The 23959-nt window shown below is 40.5% G+C and overlaps 2 protein-coding genes across 7 annotated transcripts in view; both read left to right on the top strand.

The window, feature by feature from the left end:
- trim36 (tripartite motif containing 36) overlaps positions 1-11329 on the top strand; it is a 38447-nt gene extending 27118 nt beyond the window's left edge. For all 3 annotated transcript variants that reach the window (XM_037778701.1, XM_037778702.1, XM_037778703.1), the window contains exons 9-13: positions 2641-2758; positions 2871-3076; positions 5679-5862; positions 7013-7126; positions 8091-11329. In XM_037778701.1, coding sequence (XP_037634629.1) covers positions 2641-2758; positions 2871-3076; positions 5679-5862; positions 7013-7126; positions 8091-8460 — 992 coding nt within the window. In that variant the 3' untranslated portion in view covers positions 8461-11329. The remainder of the gene's footprint in view (positions 1-2640; positions 2759-2870; positions 3077-5678; positions 5863-7012; positions 7127-8090) is intronic.
- Positions 11330-20441: 9112 nt separating this feature from the next.
- The window catches only part of ccser1 (coiled-coil serine-rich protein 1), a 139400-nt gene continuing 135882 nt past the window's right edge, over positions 20442-23959 (top strand). For 2 of the 4 annotated variants that reach the window (XM_037778696.1, XM_037778698.1), the window contains exons 1-2: positions 20443-20612; positions 22538-23561. In XM_037778696.1, coding sequence (XP_037634624.1) covers positions 22563-23561 — 999 coding nt within the window. In that variant the 5' untranslated portion in view covers positions 20443-20612; positions 22538-22562. Of the gene's footprint in view, positions 20613-22537; positions 23562-23959 lie in introns of all 4 variants that reach the window. The other 2 variants (XM_037778697.1, XM_037778700.1) reach the window with 2 other exon arrangements.

Raw genomic sequence — 23959 nt, 5'->3', positions numbered from 1 at the left:
AATGCCTGTAGCTTGTCCATGTTTTCCAGTCATTTCTTCCCTTCGTGGATAACGGCGTGTTTGTGCTCTCCCATGTTAACCCAGCTGTGGCCCTACTGCTGGGTTTTGACCCCATGCTCTGCTTCTTGAGAGGCCGTGAAAGACTGTGTTGTCAAGTGTAAATGTCCATTTGCCCAAATGTCAGGCTGAGAAGAGCGCTTCTCTCAACTATTACCACTTTAGAAGTCAATTTAATAAATATCCTCTTCAATATATGAGGCGGTGAAAGTCTGGTCCTCACATTTGTAGAGGGAGCAGTGGAATTAAAATGGACACAAAACAAAGCTTTTCCCTGCATTGTAATACCTTGGCCTTACTGTCTGTCTGGCTGTCTGACAGCAGCCTAGACTGTATATGATCATCAGTAGTGCTTGGTGACTGTGACGGCTGCCTGCTGTGCTGGATGGCTGACTGCCCTGTTTGTTTTTTTCCTGTTGGTCCATCTGTTGGAAACGGCTGAAAACATAAAATCTTATTTGTTAGCGGCTGGTTAGTTTATAATAAATAGTGTCTGTTATGTGATTTACACTGGAGCGGTAACCCATTACTTCCTTTGCTTACTACTCCTTTGACATGGGGGTGTACATGTGTTGTTACATGGGTTAAGAAGGAAATAATGAAATTATAAATTACTACAATTATAAAACAACATTTGAGTCAAGACAGTTCCCAACATCCCAGTGGTCAACAGATGAAAACAAAAATAGAGAATAAGACTATTTTCTCTATATTCTCCCTGGCAAAATGTTGAAAGGCACTCTAATAATTAAGTTTCGGCATGGCAACAGAAACAAGAAAGTTTATCCTGCATTATCTAATATATCTGTGTAATGTGTCTGCACACACAGTAAGTAGGGCTGCACCATCTAAATTTTATCGAAAGCACAATATGGCGTATTGCAATTTTCAAAATCACAGGAGGTGCAATATTTTTAAAGGCGAAATCTGTCAAACTACCATTTTGCTGCAGAGATGTCCTGGCCTGCACATCATATTGTACAGACTTAAAACTGCAGTGGGTAGAAATGAAGCAAATATGATAAAAAACTTTTTTATAAAACGGTTACTATATCCTGACAGTAGTGCTTGAGACAGATAAATTGAAAAGAAAAAAAAATGATGTGTTGAGGAAACGCCAAGCAATGCCCACCAGCCGGAGCACAGCCAATAGGAACACTCTCTCTCTCAAATGACCTGTGATTGGCCAAAGTCTCTCTAGATTTTCTAAAGCCTGAAAACAGAGCCATGAGGAGGTGCAGAGGTCTAGTTTTCTCTCAGAACACTTGAATTACAATATTCTGAAAGGTTATTATGCAATTTTTGCCCAATAATGCCAAAAACTTTCTGCCTACTGAAGCTTTAAGAAAAAATCTTTCTTTGGTAAAGATCCCCACAAAAATTCCACTATAATCTTTTTAATGTTTTTCAATGAAAATGAGAATAATGTAAAAATGATCATTCCCTCCGATATCGCAGATCATATTGCAATATCGGTCAAAATAATCTCAATTATATTATTTTTTTTAAATTGTTCAGCCCTTACTGTAATGTTACCAACATGGCGGTGTAATTGTACATGAAAATGCATTGGGCTATAAGAGGACACGAGCTCATGAAGGAGAGTTGTGCCTGTGAGAAAAAGACTTTGGAGACGGAGGATTAGCCAAGTGACACTGGTCGCCACTGACGGGTGGAGAACTAGTGAGAGAGGAAATGTTACAGAGGAGATAAGGAGGGGAATTCTCACAGGGAGACTGAATGAAATGAGTTGATCTTAGAGGGAAAAGACGGTGACCTACATGGTTAGAGTAATGTGATTCTGTTTCTGGAGAAAAATGAGCTTTGTGCTGAGAGAGAACAGTAAATGATGAGGTGAACGGAGTGGATTATGTTGACATGAATGAGAGGACAGATGGGAAGTGGGTTGTAGATGACTGTAAATGTTGATGCTTAACAGGAAATCTTTACAACCACCAGGAGGAGGAAAAGACTGTAAATGTGATGAGAAAGTGGAAAAGGAAGAAGGGGAAAGTGGTGTAAATGGGTCGGAAGCAGAGAGAAGAGAGATTGAAGGTGATAGAGGAATAGAGAGATGGTGTTGGTGGTGGGGGTTTTACAAAGTGCATTTCCTGGCAGGGTGTCTATGTGAAAACCTCTTAACGGGCTCCATTATGCAAGACAGTCTTGTCCATTGTCCTGAGTGGATAGTTCTGATCCTGACAAATCTAATCTTTGCCACACTTACACTGCGGCATTTGCTTAAACCCAAGTTATTGAGCTGAAGCACTATACTAAGCATGATTAAGACACAAGAGATTTTACTGGAATTTCCCTGTCTAAGTTGTAGGCTACTGTACTTTTTTCTATTTATACATAACATCGGTTTCTTCTTGCTAATCACCAGTTTTTCAGCATTAACCTCTGTCAAAATTGAGCAATAAAATGCATTTTTTTGTCCTTGTTTTTAAATTGTTGGCTGCATTTCACACAATTTTATTATTTGTTCCTACTAGTTTACTTACTACAACACATACTTTATTGGAGGATGGCAATTTTACTAACTGGTTATCTTGTTTTTCTTTTCTTCTTCCTCCCCTCCAGTTCCAGACCCTCCTCTGATCGACTTGTCCAATAGCAGAGTCTATAACGAGGCCTCGATCTGCTGGAGGCTGTCTGATGACCACCTACCTACAGATCACCACGTGCTTGAATACCGCAGGTGGGTGCAAACATACAAAGAAATAACGGCAAGAGAAGAGTGGAGGACCGTGTAGATCCACAGACGAGCTATAGGTATATGGTATGCTGACTGTAATCTTCTTTTTCTCCAGACTCGGGGGCCCGAGCCAATCCCCGTCCCAGGAGGACGGTGAGGACAGCGGGGTCTGGAGGGCTACAGACAGGGTGTATGGTCCCAACACTGTGGTGTGTGACCTGGACCCCGACAGCCTGTACTCCTTCAGGGTCCGAAGCTGCAGGAACTCCATGTTCAGCCCCCACAGCCCCGAAGTCACCTTCCACACTCCACCGGCACCCGGTAAGCCTGAGAGGCCAGCCTGGTTCCCTAAAAATGAAGTTCCCTTACAACGAAACTGCATTGTGACTTATGTTTCGAGGGAAACGTATTTTGTTGCTGGTTACGTTTGTTTTTGATATATCAGAAATGCGTAATGATATTCAACAGAAGCGTAATTGAAAATGCAGTTTAGTTGTATGGGAACATAATTTTGTAAGAGACAGGGTTGGAGAGGCGTGGTGAAGTTTTCCAGAACATTTGTTGCATATGTCTGCTCCCTTTTTTTCCCCCCATGATGGGTGTGTGTGTTCTTGGTCTGTCCCTTGAGTGTCGAGTTGGAAAAGGCAATAGGATAAAAGGGAGGTATTGAGGCAACAGGAAGATGTCTGTTGAGTTCCTGAAGACGAAGTGTTAATGATTTAAAAAGACATGGTATAAGCTTAAACAGCATTTTTTTTTTCTTAAGCTCAATCATTCAGTCTTTGTCACATTGTTGTTGATGCTAAGTGCATTAATTAATTGACAAAGTGTTGTTATGTAGAGGAGAACCGGCCCCTGTTATTGGGCCTCTTTTGGCCGAGGTAACAGCCAAGCTGAGCTCCTCTTTCCACTTTACTTCTCAGAGCATGTCCGAGTGTTTTGCATTTGAATTTTAGGAAGATTATCAGATGACGGATGCTTCACTGTTTTTAAATTTTGAATTCTCTCGCAGCATGCACGATGGAGGTAATGATGCACAATGGTGTTTTATTTTATCACCATGGTAATGGCTTTTTGTCTCGAGTGTGTGGAGCGTGTTGCACAGCGCGACAGCTTGGAAAAGAAACCTGCAGTTGTCTGTTGCGAGCATTTTAAGCTCGCCTGGCAGACGCAAGGTGGAATTCATTAAAAACAATCATACCCAACCATCTGCTGAACAGGAATTCAAATCGTATCCTCCCAGTAAGGGACTGTTTCACTTTGATTCATATTCTGCTTGGCAATCACATCTCGCTTTGGAATCTGCTTATGCTGATTATTCATACTGTAAGTGTGTCACTGAGTTTTGACACACTTCAGACTCTTGCCTCTCCCATGGCAGGAGCCTGCATACCTACTGTAGCATACATGACACGTCACTCCCTGATCTGGTGTGGCTGTGCTTTAATTTGTCTCCTGCACAAGCCTTGTCATTAGTGTTGAGATTGGAGCTTCCACATTCCTGTGCTCTCTGGTGGATGGATTCACTGTGCGTCAATAATGAGTTGAAATTTCAGGCCATGGTGAAAGGCAGAGGACGAAACATGCACCGACTCTGACACACACACACACACACACACACACACACCGCTACTCATGACGAAGCATGTTTCTTTTTTCCAGCCATACCCCTGTTCAAAATTACAAGGCCTTTACAACATGTAAGCACTTAGATTTTTGCTTGTCAGCGTTTATCAATCTTGGTATTGATTGACTCATTTGGTGAGTAGGATATCATTCAGTCCCTCAAAGCCCAGCATGGAACCAGCATGTTTAACAGCTAATATGCTGTTTGTGCAAATAGCACATTGCTGCTGAACCCACAGATCTCAAGGTTGTGGTTGAGAGAGAGAGACTGCTTGTCCCAGGTGCAGCTAACTCATCATTAACTCATTATATAAAAAAAGAAAAGAAATCCATACTATAAATATCTGGGTCTTAACTGGATGTCAAATTAAAATATTGCTGCTTTGGGACTAATTTCATACTGCATCAATTACGTTTGCCCCCATTTTTCTTTTATTATTTATTAAATGACTGGTAACCTCACTTTACAGTAGCTATCAAGCAGCTGTCAGGGGTTCTTTTGAAACATGGATGTCACTTTCATATTTAAAATGAAATCCAAAGTAGAGCTGCAACGATTAATCGATTAGTTGTCAACTCTTAAATTAATCGCCAACTATTTTGATAATTGATAAATCGGTTAAGACAAACATAGTGACATGATAGTTTTCAGTATTGGTGCATAACTTCACATAAAGCTGCAGCATTGTTGTCTGTTCCCCCTTTAGGCAGGGTTATACTGCTATTATCATTATCATGGCCTAGTTGTTGGACAGACTACCCCAGACACATGCAAATGAAGTGGTCTTTGCCAGTGTAGATGTAGTATTGCATGGGATGGTTGAGTGAACAGGCATAATCATGTCAGCCTATATGTATCCTGGGTTATTGTAATCGTGGCCTTTGGCCCATAAACTATTTATAGAATGCTTTTAATTGAACCCAGATGATGAATATAAATGACAGCTGCACATAACAAATGAGTTTCATGGCTGTTATTCTTCATGGTGGGATGATGATGATGGCAAGTAGGTCTTTGTGTAGCTCTTTAACATTGTGCTATAGCGCCCTCATGTGTCAGCTCGTGTCATCTACCCAGTTCCAAGCCAAGCCACTGCCTTTTGAATGAGTTTTATGCCCTCTCAAAATCTCTTTTCTCCTGAACTAAATTGTTTTTTTCTTCTCCTACCATTTCTGATTTCTTCTTTCTCTTGGCTCCCTCTCCCCCTCCACCTTCCTCTTCCTCTGTTTTGTACACCCTTTCTTGTAATTTTGTCTTTCCTCTGGCTCATTCATCCCCCCATCTCTTCACATACAGCCTTTGGTTTCCTGTTCAGCGACAAGTGTGGCTTCAGTACGGAGCGGCTGATTCTAAACAAGCGACGGGACACAGTGGAGAGCGTAGCAAGCATGGCCTTCCTCCTTGCAGCAGAACGAGTGCAGACGGGCAGCTACATCGGACTGGACTACATAATTGGGGACACGGGCATCACTCAGGGAAGGTATGCTAAAAACTGACAACACTGAGGCTTTGTGCAAAGAAGCTGTGTCCAGTTAATGTGTTACATAACAAAATACTGTTGCGAAGTGAGTCAATATTTTGTCTAAAGAAAAAAGGTATGGGCTGCACTATAACATTAGTGAAAAACGTTGAAGAAGGTCTGCACACTGTAGCTCCCTTAAGTGCAATTTTTTGGCACATCTTAGTAAGTGACGTTTTGAGCCTATGCTCTTCTTCAGACTTAATACATCTGCACAGAGACGCTATCTTAAAAGGTAAGCGCTCTGGTCACATGATCCAGCCAGTGACCCAAGTATCCCACATATAATCACTGGTAATGTTACATGTATATTAAGAAAAACACAAATACAGTATATACATAATATACAACAATTCATAAACCAACATTTATCTATTCATAATACAGGCAAGTACCGCATTCTCATAAGAATAATATCAAGCCCATGGTTGTCATACTTTCTAATTAGCTAGAATGAAATAGAGGCACCTCCTTTATATATAAAAAAAAAATATATATATAAATTGGATATACCTCAAACATAAATAAGAGTAGGAATCTACACACATAAGCCCATGGATATGTAATGAGGGGGGGTGCCTCGATTTCATTCTAGCCAATTACAAAGTATGACAGCCATGGGTTTGATGCTATTTTTATGGGCTTATATTATGAATTTCCTCAATATTATGGGAGCTACATCTTCTACGTTTTTCATTGCTGTCTTCTACTGGTCGAGCACCGGCCTACTACGGTTTTGGATGTGTGCAACCACCTTACATTGTTTGTCTGCACAAACAGTCAATTAGAATTAAATTTAGGCAAAAATGACAAAACACAGGTAGTGTTGCACACAATGTGGAAGCCCCTCTGGTATCTCGCTCATTAGACTATCAATGTGTCACGCTGTCTGGATATAAAATATTCAAGAGAGAGGAAGCAGAGATGGAACTTTATTTTTGAGCACAAGGTGGTGGGATTATTAAACTGTCATTTCTGTACCATTTTTTTTTACCTCCATTCAGAATGTCACCGTGAGGAGATTATTGCATCAGAAAAATGTGTGCATCAATGGGTCATTATAATTTCCAGTCTTGCAGTAATAAATGTAATTGCTCTGTTTGTTTTGCAGACACTATTGGGCCTTCAAGGTGGAGTCGTTCTCCTACATGGTTAAAGTTGGAGTGGCCTCTGACTCAAAGCTGATGGAATGGTTTCACAATCCCAGAGATACCAGCAGCCCGAGGTGAGAGCAAACGCACATGATGTCTACATACACAACACACGGATATCATCTTAAATTTAAATTCAGTTTGTTTTTACCTTTTGCATACCAGACTGCAACACACACACACACACACACACACACACACACACACACAATCTGAGCACAGAGATAAGTGTGTTTGAGTCATACCTAATCCTGTGACGTAAGAGAACCAGTATAAACCCGTAAAGAGCTTACTCCTTCAGACAAAGCCTGCCTTTCTCCCTGGATCAGTTCATGTAAAAGGATGTAAAGGGACACATTTATTTACGCAAATACATTTAAATTCTATGGTAATAACATAATGCAATGCATGCGAGGTGATAAACACCGGGCAGCATTCAACTAATCATTTGAGGATGAGTATGCATTTTTCCGAAAAATCATAAATCTTAATTTTTTTTTTAAGGAATAGGTAATTATAAGTAATGGCAGTTTTCTTTTGTGATATATGTTAAAAAGCTAACATGAAAGGTTAACACGACACGACAAATTGACAGAAAGTGAATTCGTGACAATTTCCATAATCAATAATTTGCCAAGAAATCAAATTGTGGGGCCCTTTTCTCTATTTTCTGTCATTTTATAGAGCAAACAATGAATTGAGAAAAATAATCAGCAGCATAAATTGATAAAATTATTTGTAGCCTTAAGCGGGGCAAATAATCAATCTTTTTTATTTTCGATTTATTATGATTCTGGTTTTGACACAGGTTTCAAAATGATATAAACTGAAACAACCTTATGTCTCTGTGCCCATCTATCCCCCTCTTCTTCTTCTCATCTTTCTTTCTTTCTTCTCCTTCCTTCCTCCTTTCTTCTTCTCCTTCCTCCCTCCCTTCCTTTCTTAATCTTCTCCTTCTCTTCTTTCTGTCTTTCCTCTTCCTCCTTCCTCCTTCTCTCCTTTCTCTCTTTCCGTTCTTCCTCCTCCTCCTCTCACCAGGTACGACCATGATAGTGGGCATGACAGCGGCAGTGAAGACACCTGCTATGAGCTCTCCCAGCCCTTCACCCTCCTCACCCTGGGCATGGGCAAACTCTTCATCCCCAAGGCGCCTTCATCCTCCTCCATCTCCACGGCGAGCGCATCGTCCGGTGACCCTGGCAACCGCGTGCTTCCCATGCCACAGCGCTTGGGCGTATGCCTAGATTACGACGCGTGCCGGGTGTATTTCTACGATGCCGACACCATGAGGTGCCTTTACGAGAGGCAGGTGGATTGTTCGGGAACAATGTATCCAGCGTTTGGGCTCATGGGCAGCGCCAAGGTCCAACTGGAGGAGTTCCTCACCGCTAAGAGACTGACCTTCTGATGAGGGACGGAGCATGCTGATGCTTTAGGACCTGCGTCTGTTTAATCTTTGGCATGTTCTGGCTGGGAAGAGCAGATTTTATTAACAGGGTGATGGAGTACAATCCAAATAGTTTTTTCTGAAGGTCAGATGAGGCAGATGTGACCAGGGCCTTTTGGTCCTAAATGTGAAAATGGGATCTCTATTTAGAGTTGGCATGTATAATGTATGAGCCATACACAAAGAGTATGACGCTGTATATTAGTGTCCACATACAAAGGTCTCCAGAGGTTGGTATGTGAAAGGTCTTCTCTGCATACCAAAGTCTCTGTATCTGTTAATTGTACTTGCCAGCTGTGATCAGATAGTGGAATTGGCTGCAATAGTCTGCAGCTACTTTAAATCTTTATTTTAACATGAAACGCCTTTGAGCTTACACTTACACTTCCTCTTTTGCCAGGTATATGTTTATAGATTATGTTGTGTGTGTATCAATTATTGGGTGCTCTTTGTTTCTTTGGCTGTAACTATTTGTCTAAATGTAGCAGCATAGGTTTAGATGTAATCTTGGTGGACCTGAGAGCCTTGTAGCTACTATAAAGCTAGCGCCTTTGTGCCTTTTTTTTTATTAGGAAATGGGTCCCTTTAGTTTGCGGGCAGATGTTGGTGTTATTGCACAAGCATAATGGAAATACTTAGCATAAATACTGTATGAGTTTTTACTGTAGGTAGTTTATCACGGACACTGGTGTCAAAGTTATAACAGTTAATATTCATTATACTCTCGACTTCATCACAGAAAACACTACTTTTCCTCCATGTCACAGTTACGTTGAGCTGTTTTTGCACAATATGATGAATGAAGCCTCGCACATGATAAACTTAACAATCATCACGTTTTGATCACTACCTAGTTAGGTTCTTCACTTTAAACGTTGTAGACATAATCGGCACATTGATGTCTCACAGTTCACCTTTTTACAAGCATAAACGTTTAATCCTGGAGTAGTTACTTGGATTTTAAAAGCCTCTCACTGTTTGCACAGCACTGAATGTGACTCTTAACACCATAAAACCAGCCGGGTACCAGAACACCGTGTACTTGTAGTCAACGTCAGTCTGGCAGCCGCAAAGTCACTAATAGCCAAAGCGTGTTGGTTCTGGTGCTGACTTAAGTGCAACACACCGCTCTGTCGCCTAGCAGCCTTTAAACACCGTTTAAAAACACAGTTATTCAGGTGCTTACATAAAGTGCTATCACAAAACACACTGTTCAGTACCTTAACTATCAAAACCACCGTTCACTCGCAGTGCAGACACATGAAATGTAGCATATTAGTATGTCACCGGTGAGTTTGGCTATCAGACGGCTCCCCTAAGTGGTTGATTGGCTTTGATTAAATCCGCTCAGATATTCAAGTCTAAGAGAGCTCACTGCTGGGCAATCACACTTGTTTTTTATATACTGTATATGTGCCTGCACGTGGGTTTGTTTGAACATTCATGTATATTTTGAGTTCTGGAGGGTGAGGGTAATCGGTGTGTGTGTGTGTTTTCTCAGGTTTCTGGCCCTGATTGGGGCCCAATGCTACCTACCTCTATCCGTCAGGCCTGGAAACCCTTAACTACGGTACCTTTCCTCACAGAAACAAGTTTGGTTTGATTTACAGCTTTGTCCGTAACGGTCCATTCAATATCTCCGCCTTCTCTTTAATGTCAGATAATAAGCTGATCTCTCAAAATGTTTGATTTAACTTCCATGTACATAGGCCATTAATCCAGAGTATATTATTTTCGGTGAAATAAAGTACATTTTAAATGTTTATTAGTTGGTGTATCTCTATTGGTGGGAATTATTGTAAGCAGATATTCAACTGCCTTTGTCAAGGGAGTTTTTTTCAAATGACCTTTTTGTGGTGTTGGTTTGATTAGACAGTTTAAATGTTTTGGTTATATAGTGTGGAACAAATGGGTTTTTGTTTTGGGTTAGAAACATTTAAATTCATGCTCTTACATGTAGCAAGACAGAAACATTCTCCACTCAAAATGAAATATTGGATTTCTGTGACTGTGTGCGTATTTTGTCTCACAGGTGCTTATGTGAATAATTTTTACTCCAATTTTCAGAGGTCTCAAACCTGAACCTTGATTCCCTCATTTTAAAATTGAACACCTTAAAACCCGTCTATGCATTTAGGAATTTCCATCACTGAATGTATTCCTGTTAATTACAGAACAAACAGCTGACATGTTTTTTAGTTGCTTTTCTTCTATTGGTTTGTTTCACTCGGGGTCACAGCAGAGTTGCATGTATAGAAATCTGATAAAAGGCTTATAATCTCAACATCTCATCGGACTTTTAAAATTCATCACAGCTTGCTTTTCAGCAAATAGTTTAGAACCAAATATTTCGCAGGCTGGCTCTCAATCTAATTCCAAGCTAGCACTTTAAAAATCTGTAGCATGTCAGCAGCTGTTTGGCTCTGCAGGTGTGTATAATAAGTGTGTGTGTGTGCAATATTATTAAACAGGCTGTAGAAAAGAGTTTAGACAGACATAAGCCTATCAAGACAATTTGCACTGTAATTAGTTTCTTTACTTTGTGGTTTTAAATGGGCTTTTCCTTGATACAAACACTACTTGACTTGTAAATGTGTTTTTTTTTTTTCTTCTTGGTAACACTCAAATTTTTGGATCTCTAAATTAGTGACAGTGCGTTTGTCCCTATGTGTTTCCTCCAGAGGATTTGGATGTGGTGTGTAAGTGGTGGGTTTCTGTATGTGGTATGTAAAGATGTGGAAATATTGTTCTTTGCTCCGATTCCTGGAAACACTTTTTAATTTGCTGTGTGGGGATTACATCAAATAAAACTAGTGTGTTTTCAAATCTATTTTGTGTCTTTAATAATATTGTGCAGCTTTGTAAAACTTACTTCGGGAGAAATCACAACCCCTAAACATTACCGGTTAAGTCTTTCTCTTGCATTAGGATTTTTCTCCCATTATTCCTTGCAGAATGTTTATTGTTCAGAAATGCTGTCTTGCATGCAATGCACATTTCTTCCATATTTATATATCTGGGCACTGTGGAAGCATATATAGCAAAACCTTAATCTTTCTTCAAATAGTTTGTGTTGAGGTATGTGTAGGATGTCTGTCTTGTAATACGTCTTTGTAGTTTGATTCCAGTGTGGTGCATTACACACATAAAACAAAGCGTATTGAAAGATTAGAGGGACACAGAATTCATTAAGCTCTGGACCTGACAAATACACAAAATGATAAGCTTATTATGGCTTTGCAAATTCTGCATTTAGCTTATATATTGCTGCTAACTGCTATATGCAGACTCATGACTCTGCCCATCACCCAATTCAATTCCCTCAGGTGTTGATTTAATTGTTGCATTTAGGGATGCACCAATTGTGAAATTCTGGGCCGATACTGATGTTAAAGAATAACACTTTGTCCGATACCGATGTTTCTGTTTATTTAGTTTTTACTGTTATTCATTCCCCTTTTGTGCCAGGGAAATAAAGACCTCTTCATTATAAAAAAATAACTGAACTGCTATTCAGAATTTCATTACACCGTCTTTGAATGAGCACCACATTCCTGCCGTCATGTCAGAGTTGTGTTCAGCCAGTGGCTTTTTCTCCGAATCAGCAGCTGGTTACTGTTGTCCGAGACCGACCGCTAATAACCAACACAACATTTAGCAAATGGATACAACACAACAGATAAACATCGGCCACTGCCATCGGTGAATGTCATCTTATTTGCAGATAGACCCATGGCAGTCAACAAGGCGAATATCGGCCGATACTGATGCAGCCCTAGTGTGTGTTTAATCGTTATGTAGTGGCCATTTGCCACTGACACACCATAGGGTATGTGGATAACACAAAGAGTCCATTGGCCATGAAAAAATTATGTTTCTGATTATTTATTTATCAAAATAAAAAGCAAGCAAACGAACTAAAAGAAAACATGGATGTTGCTGCCTCTCGTCTTGTTCTGGTAAAAAACCATAAGCCCACCCAGGTGCATGCTGGTCCTATACCTGCCTACTTACCTATATAACCACAGGTCAGTTTTACCCAATTCATGAACAAAAGAAAACAAAATCCTAATTACGCAAAAAACTAAATATACTAAATAAGAAAATAGTTAAACTAAATAAATAACTAGCAACAGTAAAAAACACTATCAAAAATCCAATCTAAATAAAGTAAATATCTACTATCTAATATCTACTAATTAGTAAAACAACTAAATACTAACAACAAATAATTAGCTCATACACTTTAGTCTTCTCACTTTATTTTTTACTTTTGAGGTCACAATACACTTCATTGTTACAATGTGTATATTTACTTATAGCATTTAGAAGCTATTCTTTTTTTGTTATTTTTTATGTATAGTCTATATAGCATTCTATTTTTCAAGTTATTTAGATATTATCTTTAGGGCTGTCAAAGTTAACGCAATAACATATTAATACAAATTAGTTTTAACGCCACTAATTTCTTTAACGCATTAAGGCAACTTGTGTTTTTTAGGTTGTAGCGGGCTCAGTTTTAAAGCTAGAGTGAAGATGCTGGTATCATATGAAACTAGAAAACCTAAGGAATCCACTGGTCCCAACCATGTCATACTAGCTTGTTGTGAAGGATATGCTAAATTTTGGCGGGGAAAAACAGGCAAGGCCATTTTCAAAGGGGTCCCTTGACCTCTGACCTCAAGATATGTGAATGAAAATGGGTTCTATGGGTACCCATCAGTCTCCCCTTAACAGACATGCCCACGTTATGATAATCACATGCAGTTTGGAGCAAGTCATAGTCAAGTCAGCACACTGACACACTGACAGCTGTTGTTGCCTGTTGGCCTTGAGTTCGCCATATTATGATTCAAGCATATTTTTCTTTTTTGCTAAATGCAGTACCTGTGAGGGTTTCTGGACAATATCTGTCATTGTTTTGTGTTGTTAATTGATTTCAAATAATAAATATATACATACATTTGCATAAAGCAAGCACATTTGTCCACTCCCATGTTGATAAGAGTATTAAATACTTGACAAATCTCCCTTTAATGTACATTTTGAACAAATAAAAAGTGTGTGATTAATTTGCGACTAATTGCAATTAACTATGGACGATCATGCGATTAACTGTGATTAAATATTTTAATCGATTGACAGTCCTAATTATCTTACTTATTTCTGCAGAGATCAATTTCCATCATACATAGCCCACTAACTAGAGGGCCACTGGAGGGCACAGAGCATCCTGAGGGACAGACACCACCCAGCTCACTCTCTGTTCAGGTAGAGGAAATCAGGACACAACCTGAGGCACCACAGGCCAGAGAGCATCTCCACTCACAGAGCACCTCTGGTGTCACAACAGCTTCTTCCCAGCTACAATAAGACTGGTGACAAAGGACGTTAAAGAGGGACACAAATACCACACACCTCACCTCCATACCATTGATGACACACAGTACACCTGAACTGAATGGACTGCAATGCTGTGCCTTCCACTGTGTAATTGTCTGAAATATATTAATTATTTCTTCTTTTTTTTTTTATATATTTTTGAGAGTTACAAGTTCTTTTAACATGGTCATGGAGCATATATACTGTATATTTGTATTCTGGGGGTATTGTTCCTATGCAGAGGGTAGTTTAGTTTATTTATTGACTACACTGAGGGCGCTTTATATTTTAATAATTTATTTATTTATTGTGTTGAGTTGAATGTGCTACTTATTTTGTACTGTAATTACCTTGTGCCTTTTCTACCTTTTTTCTTTTCTGAAAGCTGACTTGGTGTAAACTGCTCACAATTCCAATGTACTTATAGGTGCAAATAACAAATAAAACTCTTGAATCGTGAATCGAAATATTAGGATTTAAACTGCAACCTTGTATTGAATCGATTTGATATTCACTTTATATCCCTAAAATAGCTATTTGTTCTCCTTTTGGTATGTTAACATGTGTATGCTATGGTTTGCATAAGCTAAGAAAAGATATAAGCTACTTCATTGACCCGACACAGAATAATCGATTAAGGATGGGGTTTATTGATGATATTGAGCAGAGACAGATGGAATAGTCCATCCATCCTATCCACCTGCTGGAGGATGCTGAGCTGAGGGATGATGGGAGGAGGAGGAGGAGGAGGACTGACGTCACGCTGGGCACGCTCGCGTCCTGTCGTCGCAACGCGGAAGAAGAAGACGACGGAGGAAGAGACACTCCACGTCACTGAGGTGTAATATCAGCGTCAGTGCTACACAAGGTGCTACCTCAGGACCTCAGGACGACTTCAGTACCGTCGTACACTTCCAGACATCCTCATGCAGGTTATAATAACTCGCACGAGCACAAAGTGAAGACATATTCAGCTGTATCTGCGCGAGGAGACTGAAGGTAATGTACATTACAGGACGTGTTTGTTTGTCCGCTGCCTGCTAGCCAGCACCAGCTCAATCACCTGATCTGCTACAGTGTTTCCTCTGAACACCGATGACCTTTACAGCCTGAATAAAGCGCCACGCGGTGTTTTATTGATACATAGTGTCGTAGTGTCAGTGAGATGAGCCAGCTAGCTAGTCTGGATTATTAAAGGTCTGCAGGCTGCAGAGCTTGTTGACGTCTCTCTCCTGTGTGACAGTTGTTGGTCTCCAGCTGGGCTGCTGCTGCTGCTGACATGCATCTACATCCCTCCATCTCATCTCATGTAATCTGATAACTATAGCTAATTGACAGAATAAAAAAAAGCACCCAGGCCTGTTGAACACTTGTAAGAACTGTTGTTATTACAGTATAAGCTCACAATAACAACATGATGTTTGATGACAACTCACTTAAACAAACGTGGAGTAACCACCAGTCACGAGCCATTACAAGGTGGCACTTCATCAGCAACCACTGTAATATATATATATATAAGAAACACATTTTCATCAAAACCTTTAAAGGGACACTCCATCAGTCTGTGAAAACAGCTTTAAGATGTATGGCAAGCTGTTTTAACATTTAAAGGGACTGTTTGTAACTTTCAGAAATGCTTGTTAACGGCGACACCTGTGGCCGTTAAGTCAAAGAAAGTCAGCGTCGGGCTCTTGTTGTGCTCGCTTTTAATAGACATGAACGAGCATCGCTTTAAACAGTCAGGCGACACAAGTCAGCTAAAACCACAATATCACTCTATATTTCACCTGCTTGGCAGTAATGTTAGCTGACCAGACGGAGGTTTCTCCATGAATCACTGCTGATCCTAGTGTTGGCTTTTCCTGCCTCAGCCTCCCGACCGCGGCCGGAGGGAACAGGGGAGACACCGGCATCCGGTCGGAGACGATAACGTTTCTCGCTGCGGAGCCCCGTCACTTCACAAGACACGGAAAACCTCTGTTGGTCTGGAGGAGCTGCAGCATTTATTTCTGCACAAACGTCCGCTGTACATTCACTAAATATTCTCAGAGCTAAACTAACTCCTCTGCAGTGTGTAGTGTGCGCGCATGCACGTGAGGTGGAGCGAAAGACCGAGAACGAGCGCGGTGTGTGAGTGAAGGCAAGCAGGCAGGCAGACGAGCAGAGGAGCAGAGTACAGCAGAGACTCCGGCCCTGGAGACCAAAGCGACGGTCTCCCCCGCGTACTACAACCGCAGCCAACACTGTTTTGCAAGACGGGCTTTACTAGATAGAACTTTGCGGTTTTGGTGCTTCCGTGTAGTTTCTGTTGGAGTCTGATTCTGAACAGCGTAGCCACACGCGAGCCTGCATATGCGAGCGCGCATGGGACACCGACCCGAGTGATTTATACGTGTAAGAAGTTACAAACAGTCCCTTTAACATTTAATAGCTATAGACTGGATATTCATTAACCTCTAATTCAAGATATCCCTAATTATATTTTGCCTAGGCAAAACTTTAATTTTAGATATCCGTAATTACATTTTGACTAGTATGATTCAAACTACTTTTGCCATTCATGTGTGGGGTTTCTCATTACAGATATGTACAATTCAGTTGCGGATAGATTAAGTTTTGACTAGGCGAAATGACGTTGCGGATATCTGTAATTACGTCAGAAGCAATGGCAAGTGGGAGGCAGAAGCTATTCAAACATACTGTGACACTGCACTGCAGCCGTGTGGGTTTATAAAGTGTGTCTGGAGACAATAAATCTACAACATGCTGTAAATTTCTACCACAACTCTCTAGCGAACAAAGCTATCGTTCACCACAAATTCCTTGATGATAAGCTCTTTCTGCTTCATGGCATTTTCTAACTATCTTATCCACATGGAGACCAATGTTACGTGTCCAGCTCGGAGGACGGCTCGTTTTGATTAAAATCAGGTTGTAGCTCGTTATGTACCTTCATCAGGTTATTTTTTTGACTTGATGAAGGACTGTATATCGAAACGTTAGTTACAGTGTGCGGGAGTCTTTTTGCTCTTTGTTGTCGACCTGAGGTCTTCTCCTACGCACATTGTGCACACTATGGCTTATAAATAGTTAGAAGTAGTTTCACAGTCTTTGTTGTAGCTGCTTTTCCTTGTCTTTGTGGTAGTTTCCATCATATTCCGCCTAAATCTGCAGCTTGTGACTTTACGGTGACTCGCAATTTTCCCCGTTGGGCATAGCGTAGCAAAGACGGTGAAAGGTTAACCTGCACTTGACCCACGTGTGCGCAGTTTGACAGCAAACATAGCCTCGTGATGACAGCCTTCCCTGCTTTCTTCACAGACATTGGATAAAAGTCGGATTTGAAAAAAAAAAAAAGCGTCTGTCCTGCAGCGGTTTGACTTTTGAATACTATAGCCAATGAAAATGTGGGACATCATCTCAATATGTGGGACGTGGGACAAGGGATAAAAATGCTGTGCAGTCTCTCATAAAGTGGGACACCTGGTCAGTTTGCTCGTGTTCTTTTTTTATTTGCAGTATGTTTTCTAAATGTGACATATTTGTTATCAAAATCCTTGTTTGTGCTTTTCTTGTGTTTTGTGTATTTGCATGTTTTACTTCAGTTGCAGTGTGTTTCTCAGCCACCATAGCTTTTGTTAATTCATGTGGTATCCAAATATCAAATTGATGATCAATGGGATGTACTCTGAATCAGCAGAGGCTTTTAGTCTGCAGTTCCTTCTTTCTTTAGTGGCCTCAAACAAGATAGTTATCATATCTTCAGAACAGCAATGTTTTTTTTTGGACCAAAGGTGAGAGATTGCATTTGTCTTTTGAGTCCCTGGTTAAAAAGGAGTCATCTTGCTCAAGATAGCGTGTTGTTTTGACCACATGTCCTGGCTTGCTTAGAGGTAAGCAGTTTTGTTATGCTATTCCTTATGAAGGTCGCAGAAGCTACATGATACGTTGTTGTAACACAGATTAAATGATTATAGATTAGTTATCATCTGGGAATATATTGTATGGTGACTTATATGTAGTTTAGCTTATATTTGTGTTTCCTGGTATTTCAATTTTGTCAGAATGTTGTACCTGAGTTAAATGAACAGTGAATATTGTATCTGTATCTGTTTGGTCATCATACCCACATTACCATTGTTTTACTCAAAATGTGTGTGTAAATATTGGGATAAAACTTTGGTATATTTTGTTTTGACGATATCACCCACCCCATCATTGAAGCCAGCTAACTCTTTCTATGAAAACACACACCTTCTAAAACAATTCCCCTCAGGCTTAAATTAATATTTAACCTTACTTTGGTAGAGCCGTTGTGTTACATTTGTTTAAAGTAACCTCAATATGCCATATCAGTCACCAGGAAGCTATGAAAGCTTGTGTGAAGCATACTGTTTTCTGTATTCAGTCAGTCAGACAGTGTTGCCTAATAATCTTCCATTACATGTTTTAGAACATTATGGTTTGCATGTAATGCGTGGTTATTGTTGTGAAAAAGATCCCATACAGTAGATCCTGAGAACCTGTTTTATAGGAAACACCCAGTTATCACACCACATACACACCTTCTATTCTTTCAAACCGTGAGATAATCGTGCATTGAGATAAACGTGCACTGAAATGGGAATTTGGACCCATACATCAGTCATCTGATTTACTATATTACTAACTAGTGTAAGCTCAGTGTACAGCGTGGTGATAAGACAATGCAAACACAGCACAGGAATAAAAGACTTCAAGCTAAGCTGGTTTATTTGGCACATGTTGTGATCATTAGGAGCATGGCAGGGGACTCCCCCTGATCTCCTAGAGCTATTCATTTCTAAACAATGAATTAACAACATATTTTGTGTATTGTATGCTAATATTACATCACAACAGTCTGTGTTTGAAAAGGAAACTTTACAGTGACAGTGCAACCACCATTACTTTGTCGTTTAAGAGAAGTCTTGCAAATCATTGAACCAAACATAAACTTAGTTGACCCCATGTTCTTAACACTGTTGCATTATGCACTTTGAAAACTGTGGCACTGAATTTGTTGTATCTTGATGGCAGTTAACAATAGCTGATTATATCGATAACAATTCTTTTAAAGTTAATAAAAGGCCAACACCTTTCAGGGTGTTTCTGATTTGATTGGCATTGTGTTCTTACGGGTGGTTGTAGCTCAGTTGGTTGAGCGGGTCGTCCCTTGACCAGAAGGTTGGTGCGGTTTGATCCCCGCCTCCTACTGTCTGCACGTGGAAGTGTCCTTGAGCAAGACACTGAACCCCAAGTTGCTCCCTGGGTGCTTTACAGAAGCCCACTGCTCCTAACTGCTTAGGATAGGTTCAATGCAGAGGTCAAATTCCATGTACATGTATGTACCTGTATGTATATGCTGAAGGTAATACTGTTTACCCATCAATATTAGCAGCATTCCTTTAGTTAGCATTTTGCCTTTTTGAGTCACTGTAGAAAATGAAACTACTGAAATATCCAGAACAAGAGTAGTCTAGTCTAGTCCACACTGAATGTGCTCAGTTTATTCAAGTCAAGTCAAAGGAAGAGGAACTGAGATGAGGTGACATTTTGCTTCTCTAACAGGTAGTCTCACTTCTTGTGCAGTGGACGAGCAGTGAGGAAGTAAGCACCTGCTTCAGTGCAGTATTACCTCTCTACCTGCTCTTTTTGTAAGCTTTAGCGTGGGCAGACTCCATGTGAGTTAGGCCACACTAGAGCTGCACGATTCTGAAAAAATATCTAATTGCAATTGCGATATGATTTGCGATATTACAGGGTATGATCATATTTACATCATTATTCTAATTTTCATTGAAAAACATATTAAAATTATTTTGATGTGATTTTTTTGGACATCTCTGCAGCACCACAGTATTTAATTTAAAATGGTATTTTGACCAATATCGCTTCTAAATATTGCAATTTTTTAACAAATACTGTGATTTGAAAATTGCAGTAGGTCATTTTGCGATTTCAATAAAATGTTGATGAATTGTGCAGCCCTAGCCCACATTGTATCACATAGTGGTTTTGCATTATGCTGGTGAGAAGTGTGTCAACCAGGCCTGACACCTATAAGCCATCACTAAAGAGAGTTTTCCTATCATCCCTGGTCGGTAAGAGGTGCTCTAAATCTGTTTTAATCTCTGTCTAATTAGTCGGAGGATGTCTACCTTGTCTTAAAGAGCCAGGTTAGAGTGCCATGACCTGGTCAAATGGCTGTGTGGCGGTGATAAGCAACTAAGCCCTTCTGAATTGCTGCCTCTTTCGAAGAAAGGGAGTGTTTCAAAACATTTGACAAGGCTGCTAACCTGCAGTGTGTTTTGTCTTGCACAGATAGCTCGGAGTGATCCAGGACAGACAGAACAACTGTGTTTTGTTATGTGTGTATATCATTTCATTGTTTACTGTGTCATTACTGTAAATGTTTTTTGGCCTCCTCTGTCTTCAACAATATTTATTGACCTTTTATATGACACCGAGATAACTTGTGGTGTGAAAATAGAAACGGCATCACTGTGTATTTAGAACTTGATCAAATTTACTTTCAAGGAGGTGACACACTCGTAAGCCACTTCAGTAAAGGGTTTTAATGTAAGCTTATTACACAGAGATCGAAAACAAAATGCTTCAGTAGTAGCTCTCACAGAGGACGCCACTTCAACATGGCGAGGACTACATAGTCCCTGTTTGGCTAATTAATTGCAGAAAACAATGAAAATGTGAGTATTTACCAAAATGAACGTCCCTCTTTAATCTGTGACTCTACGCTTGGAACTTCAGTCGGTTCTTACAAGCAGTGAGACAATAAATAACCGCGCTTTCAATGCTTTTACTAAGAGGTTTGCTAATTGTAAAATGTATAAAGGGTTTTGTAAATGATGATTAAATGAGGCACAGTGTTTACAGCTTTACACTCTCACAGACAGTTGAGAGGGTGGACAGTTAATATTCCTAACGTATCTGAGCCACAGGCCAGGAAATGAAGGCTTTTCATATCTCTACTCAGTCCATTTTTCTATTCTATCATTACTCTTTTGTCTGGGATGATAATCTTTAAATCACTTCTTCTTTTGCATGTTCAGTAGTCAATAACCGATTTAAGCAATGCACACAAAATTCTTGGGAGCACAGAGTAGTAGGAATGTATCAGAATCAGTACTTTATATGTATGAGTAGTGAGCACCTCTGCAAACACTTACATATTGTAAGTACTGTATAGTCTGCCTTTGATTTTTCCCTCTCTCTGTCCTTCTGGCTCTCCCTCTGGGTCAGTCCTGTCTCTTCATGACTTAGCTGTCAGGTAAATGTTAATTGTATGTGGCATGTTAAAGAGAAGTCAACCCTCTAGGTGTCATACCTGCGGTAATCACATGCATGTACAGATTTTTTTTCCATCTTTAGACCAAACTAGAACATACCATCTTAGGGGCATAAGCTCTGTGTGTCTGACGAAATTTCACGTGTTGTTACAGATCATGTTGTTTTACTTTTACTTCATCATAAATATACAAAAATAACCCGTGATGTCTTTTTTTTTAGTGGAACATGTCAGATGGCAGGGAGGTTTAGGGTTAAAAATACTAGTTTACTAAGTGACAAAAGCTCTCGGCTTCTCTTTCTGTGACCTTTCACGTCCTTTATTCTTGTCATGTGTACCAGAAACAGAACTACACCTCAGCTAGGAATCTTTAGTATGCTTGATATTTTCAGTTGATAGTAGGGCTGTCCCGATTACCATTTTTGGGCTTCGAGGCTTCGGTGAGAATTTTTCGAAGGTATTCGAAACTTCGCGACGCAGCAGGCTGACGTGTTCTTCTATCTGTCTGTCTCCATCTCACCCGTTTTTTAGTGCCCTGGACAGTGCCACTGCCACGCTACTGTACACACACGCACCTCTACAAACAACAAACAGCGATATCCATCTGAGAATAACTAATATTGAATATAAATACTGAATAATGTTGTGGGATTATTCCTTATTTGTGCTATTTATATGGGCTATTGTGGCATTTATACATTATTATTATTACATACTTACATAAAAAAAAAACAGAAGCATTCAAATACTGATTTCGACGTTATGTCTATGGAAGAAATTGGAAATTAGTTTATGTTTTGCCTTTCAAAACTTTTAGGCAGTTGTATTTTGAAATGTTTTCATCACACAAATTTCCCAGGGAGATAGATAGATAGACGGAGAGTCTAGCAGCAACGGGATAAACAACACTGTTTTTGTTTACACATTAATGACCAATGCCTGGATAGCAAAAACCTATCACATATGACACCATCATTTACAGCAGAAGCATCTGCAGCAGCAACTTGTTTTGACTCATTCAGCGTGGGATGTGTGATCTGTTAATGTGAGATTTCTCACCTCAAACAGTCTGTATACTGAAGCTCCTTGTGTTTGGTTGTGGATCGGTGCAGCATTTGCTTAGAAGGTTATTGTGAATATGAGCAATCACTTTGTTATTTGAGATTTCTTACCTGTCACATGAGAGAACATACTGCTTGTTCAAAGTTGTGAATGTCACAGTTGTTGAGTGCCTCATCACTTCCCACAATTTGTGTGGGTTCATGTTGAATATAAATGCATGTTATATCCGTTAAATGTTGTTTTTGTGTTTATTTGTCCCCTCAGAGTACTCCAGTGCCTCAGCTTCTAGATGGGTGAATCAGGGTCACGGCGTTCCACACTTGTGTCCCGCCTGCCGATCTTCCGCCGCAGCAGCAGTAAGAGACAGGAGTCTCTCCCCTCCTCTCCATCCTCAGGCGGAAAGGGCAATGGCGTCCACACCTCTTCGCCCTCCAGCACCAACTCCAGTTCTGGCAGCACCGGGAAACGTCGGAGCCTTTTCCGAACTCCATCTCTCAGTTTCTCAGCTAAACGGAATAGTGAACCACGTGTTCAGCCTATCAACCTAAACCTCACACCCCCGCTGACACAGAGCACTGACTCCAATGGAAATAGCCAGCAGACGATAACGACGTCATCGTCAACAGCGTTCAGCGAAGGTGGTGGACGCCCCAAATCACGCCACTCATTTGGGTTTGGCAGCCACAAGCAAAAGAAAATCACGCGCTCTCAGACCGAGGATTTTGAAAAAGGATCCTCTTCCTCCTCCACAGGCAATCGAAATGTTTTTATAAACTGTATCAGTGGCTCAGGGGCCAATGAGGGCGATGACTCCGGGTTCCTCGATGACTACAGTGGTGGTGGTAGTAATAACAAACGGTCGTCAAAGAAGAAACAGTTGCTGCCCAAATCTTTCTCAGCTCACCACCGTTTCTCCCGGACGTCCGATCACCACAGACCTCCAGAAGTGAATCTGGAACCTCCGAGCTCCACCACCATCACTCCAGGAACGGGCGGGCTCACCCCGGGGTCATTGCCAGGTGAGCTGCTTGGTGGAGGTGGTGAGAGCTCCCTCCAGTCCCCTATGATATCAGAGGACCGAACCACAGCCATCACCCCTTCAGAGTTCATCCCCATCACGGAGGATTCTGTATCCGAGGTGGACGCTCTGCCAGCTCCCAGCCCCGGATCTGGTGGATCTGGTTTAGCCCCAGGATCTGCCTCTGAGCCTGGGCCGGCTATTGATACAACTCCACCTGAACCCCCACCTGCTTCAGAGAACTTCAGCATGGCTGTCTCTACCTCCCAGGTAGTGCGCATGTTTAATACGCTTTTTTTGTCTTTTCGTATCGTTTATGGTGCTTTGGAATCAAATGGGTTAATCAGTATAGACAAACAATATGCTTCGTGTTAAAAAGGTGCTTGTAAACATAGTGCAACAGTGATAAAAATGCAACATTTTGACAAATATGCTAAATTATATGAACAATAAATCTTTCTACTTGTAAAAAGATTGCAATATTCGTGCTTCAGAAATAGACAATTCAATCACGGGTGCCCTTGGATGTCAAGAACAAAAACCATAAAGGAGGAATATTTATGGCCAATGTGTGGAATCTGTGAAATGTGGCATAAAAATTGAGCACTGGGCATGAAAAGTCCTTTTATTGAAAGAGCTAAGGCATGAAAAAGAATACCCACGCATGT

Source organism: Sebastes umbrosus, chromosome 8, assembly GCF_015220745.1.
Source record: "Sebastes umbrosus isolate fSebUmb1 chromosome 8, fSebUmb1.pri, whole genome shotgun sequence".
NCBI lineage: Eukaryota > Metazoa > Chordata > Actinopteri > Perciformes > Sebastidae > Sebastes > Sebastes umbrosus.
Note: the sequence above shows the minus strand (reverse complement) of the source record. Positions and strands in the feature narration are given on the sequence as shown.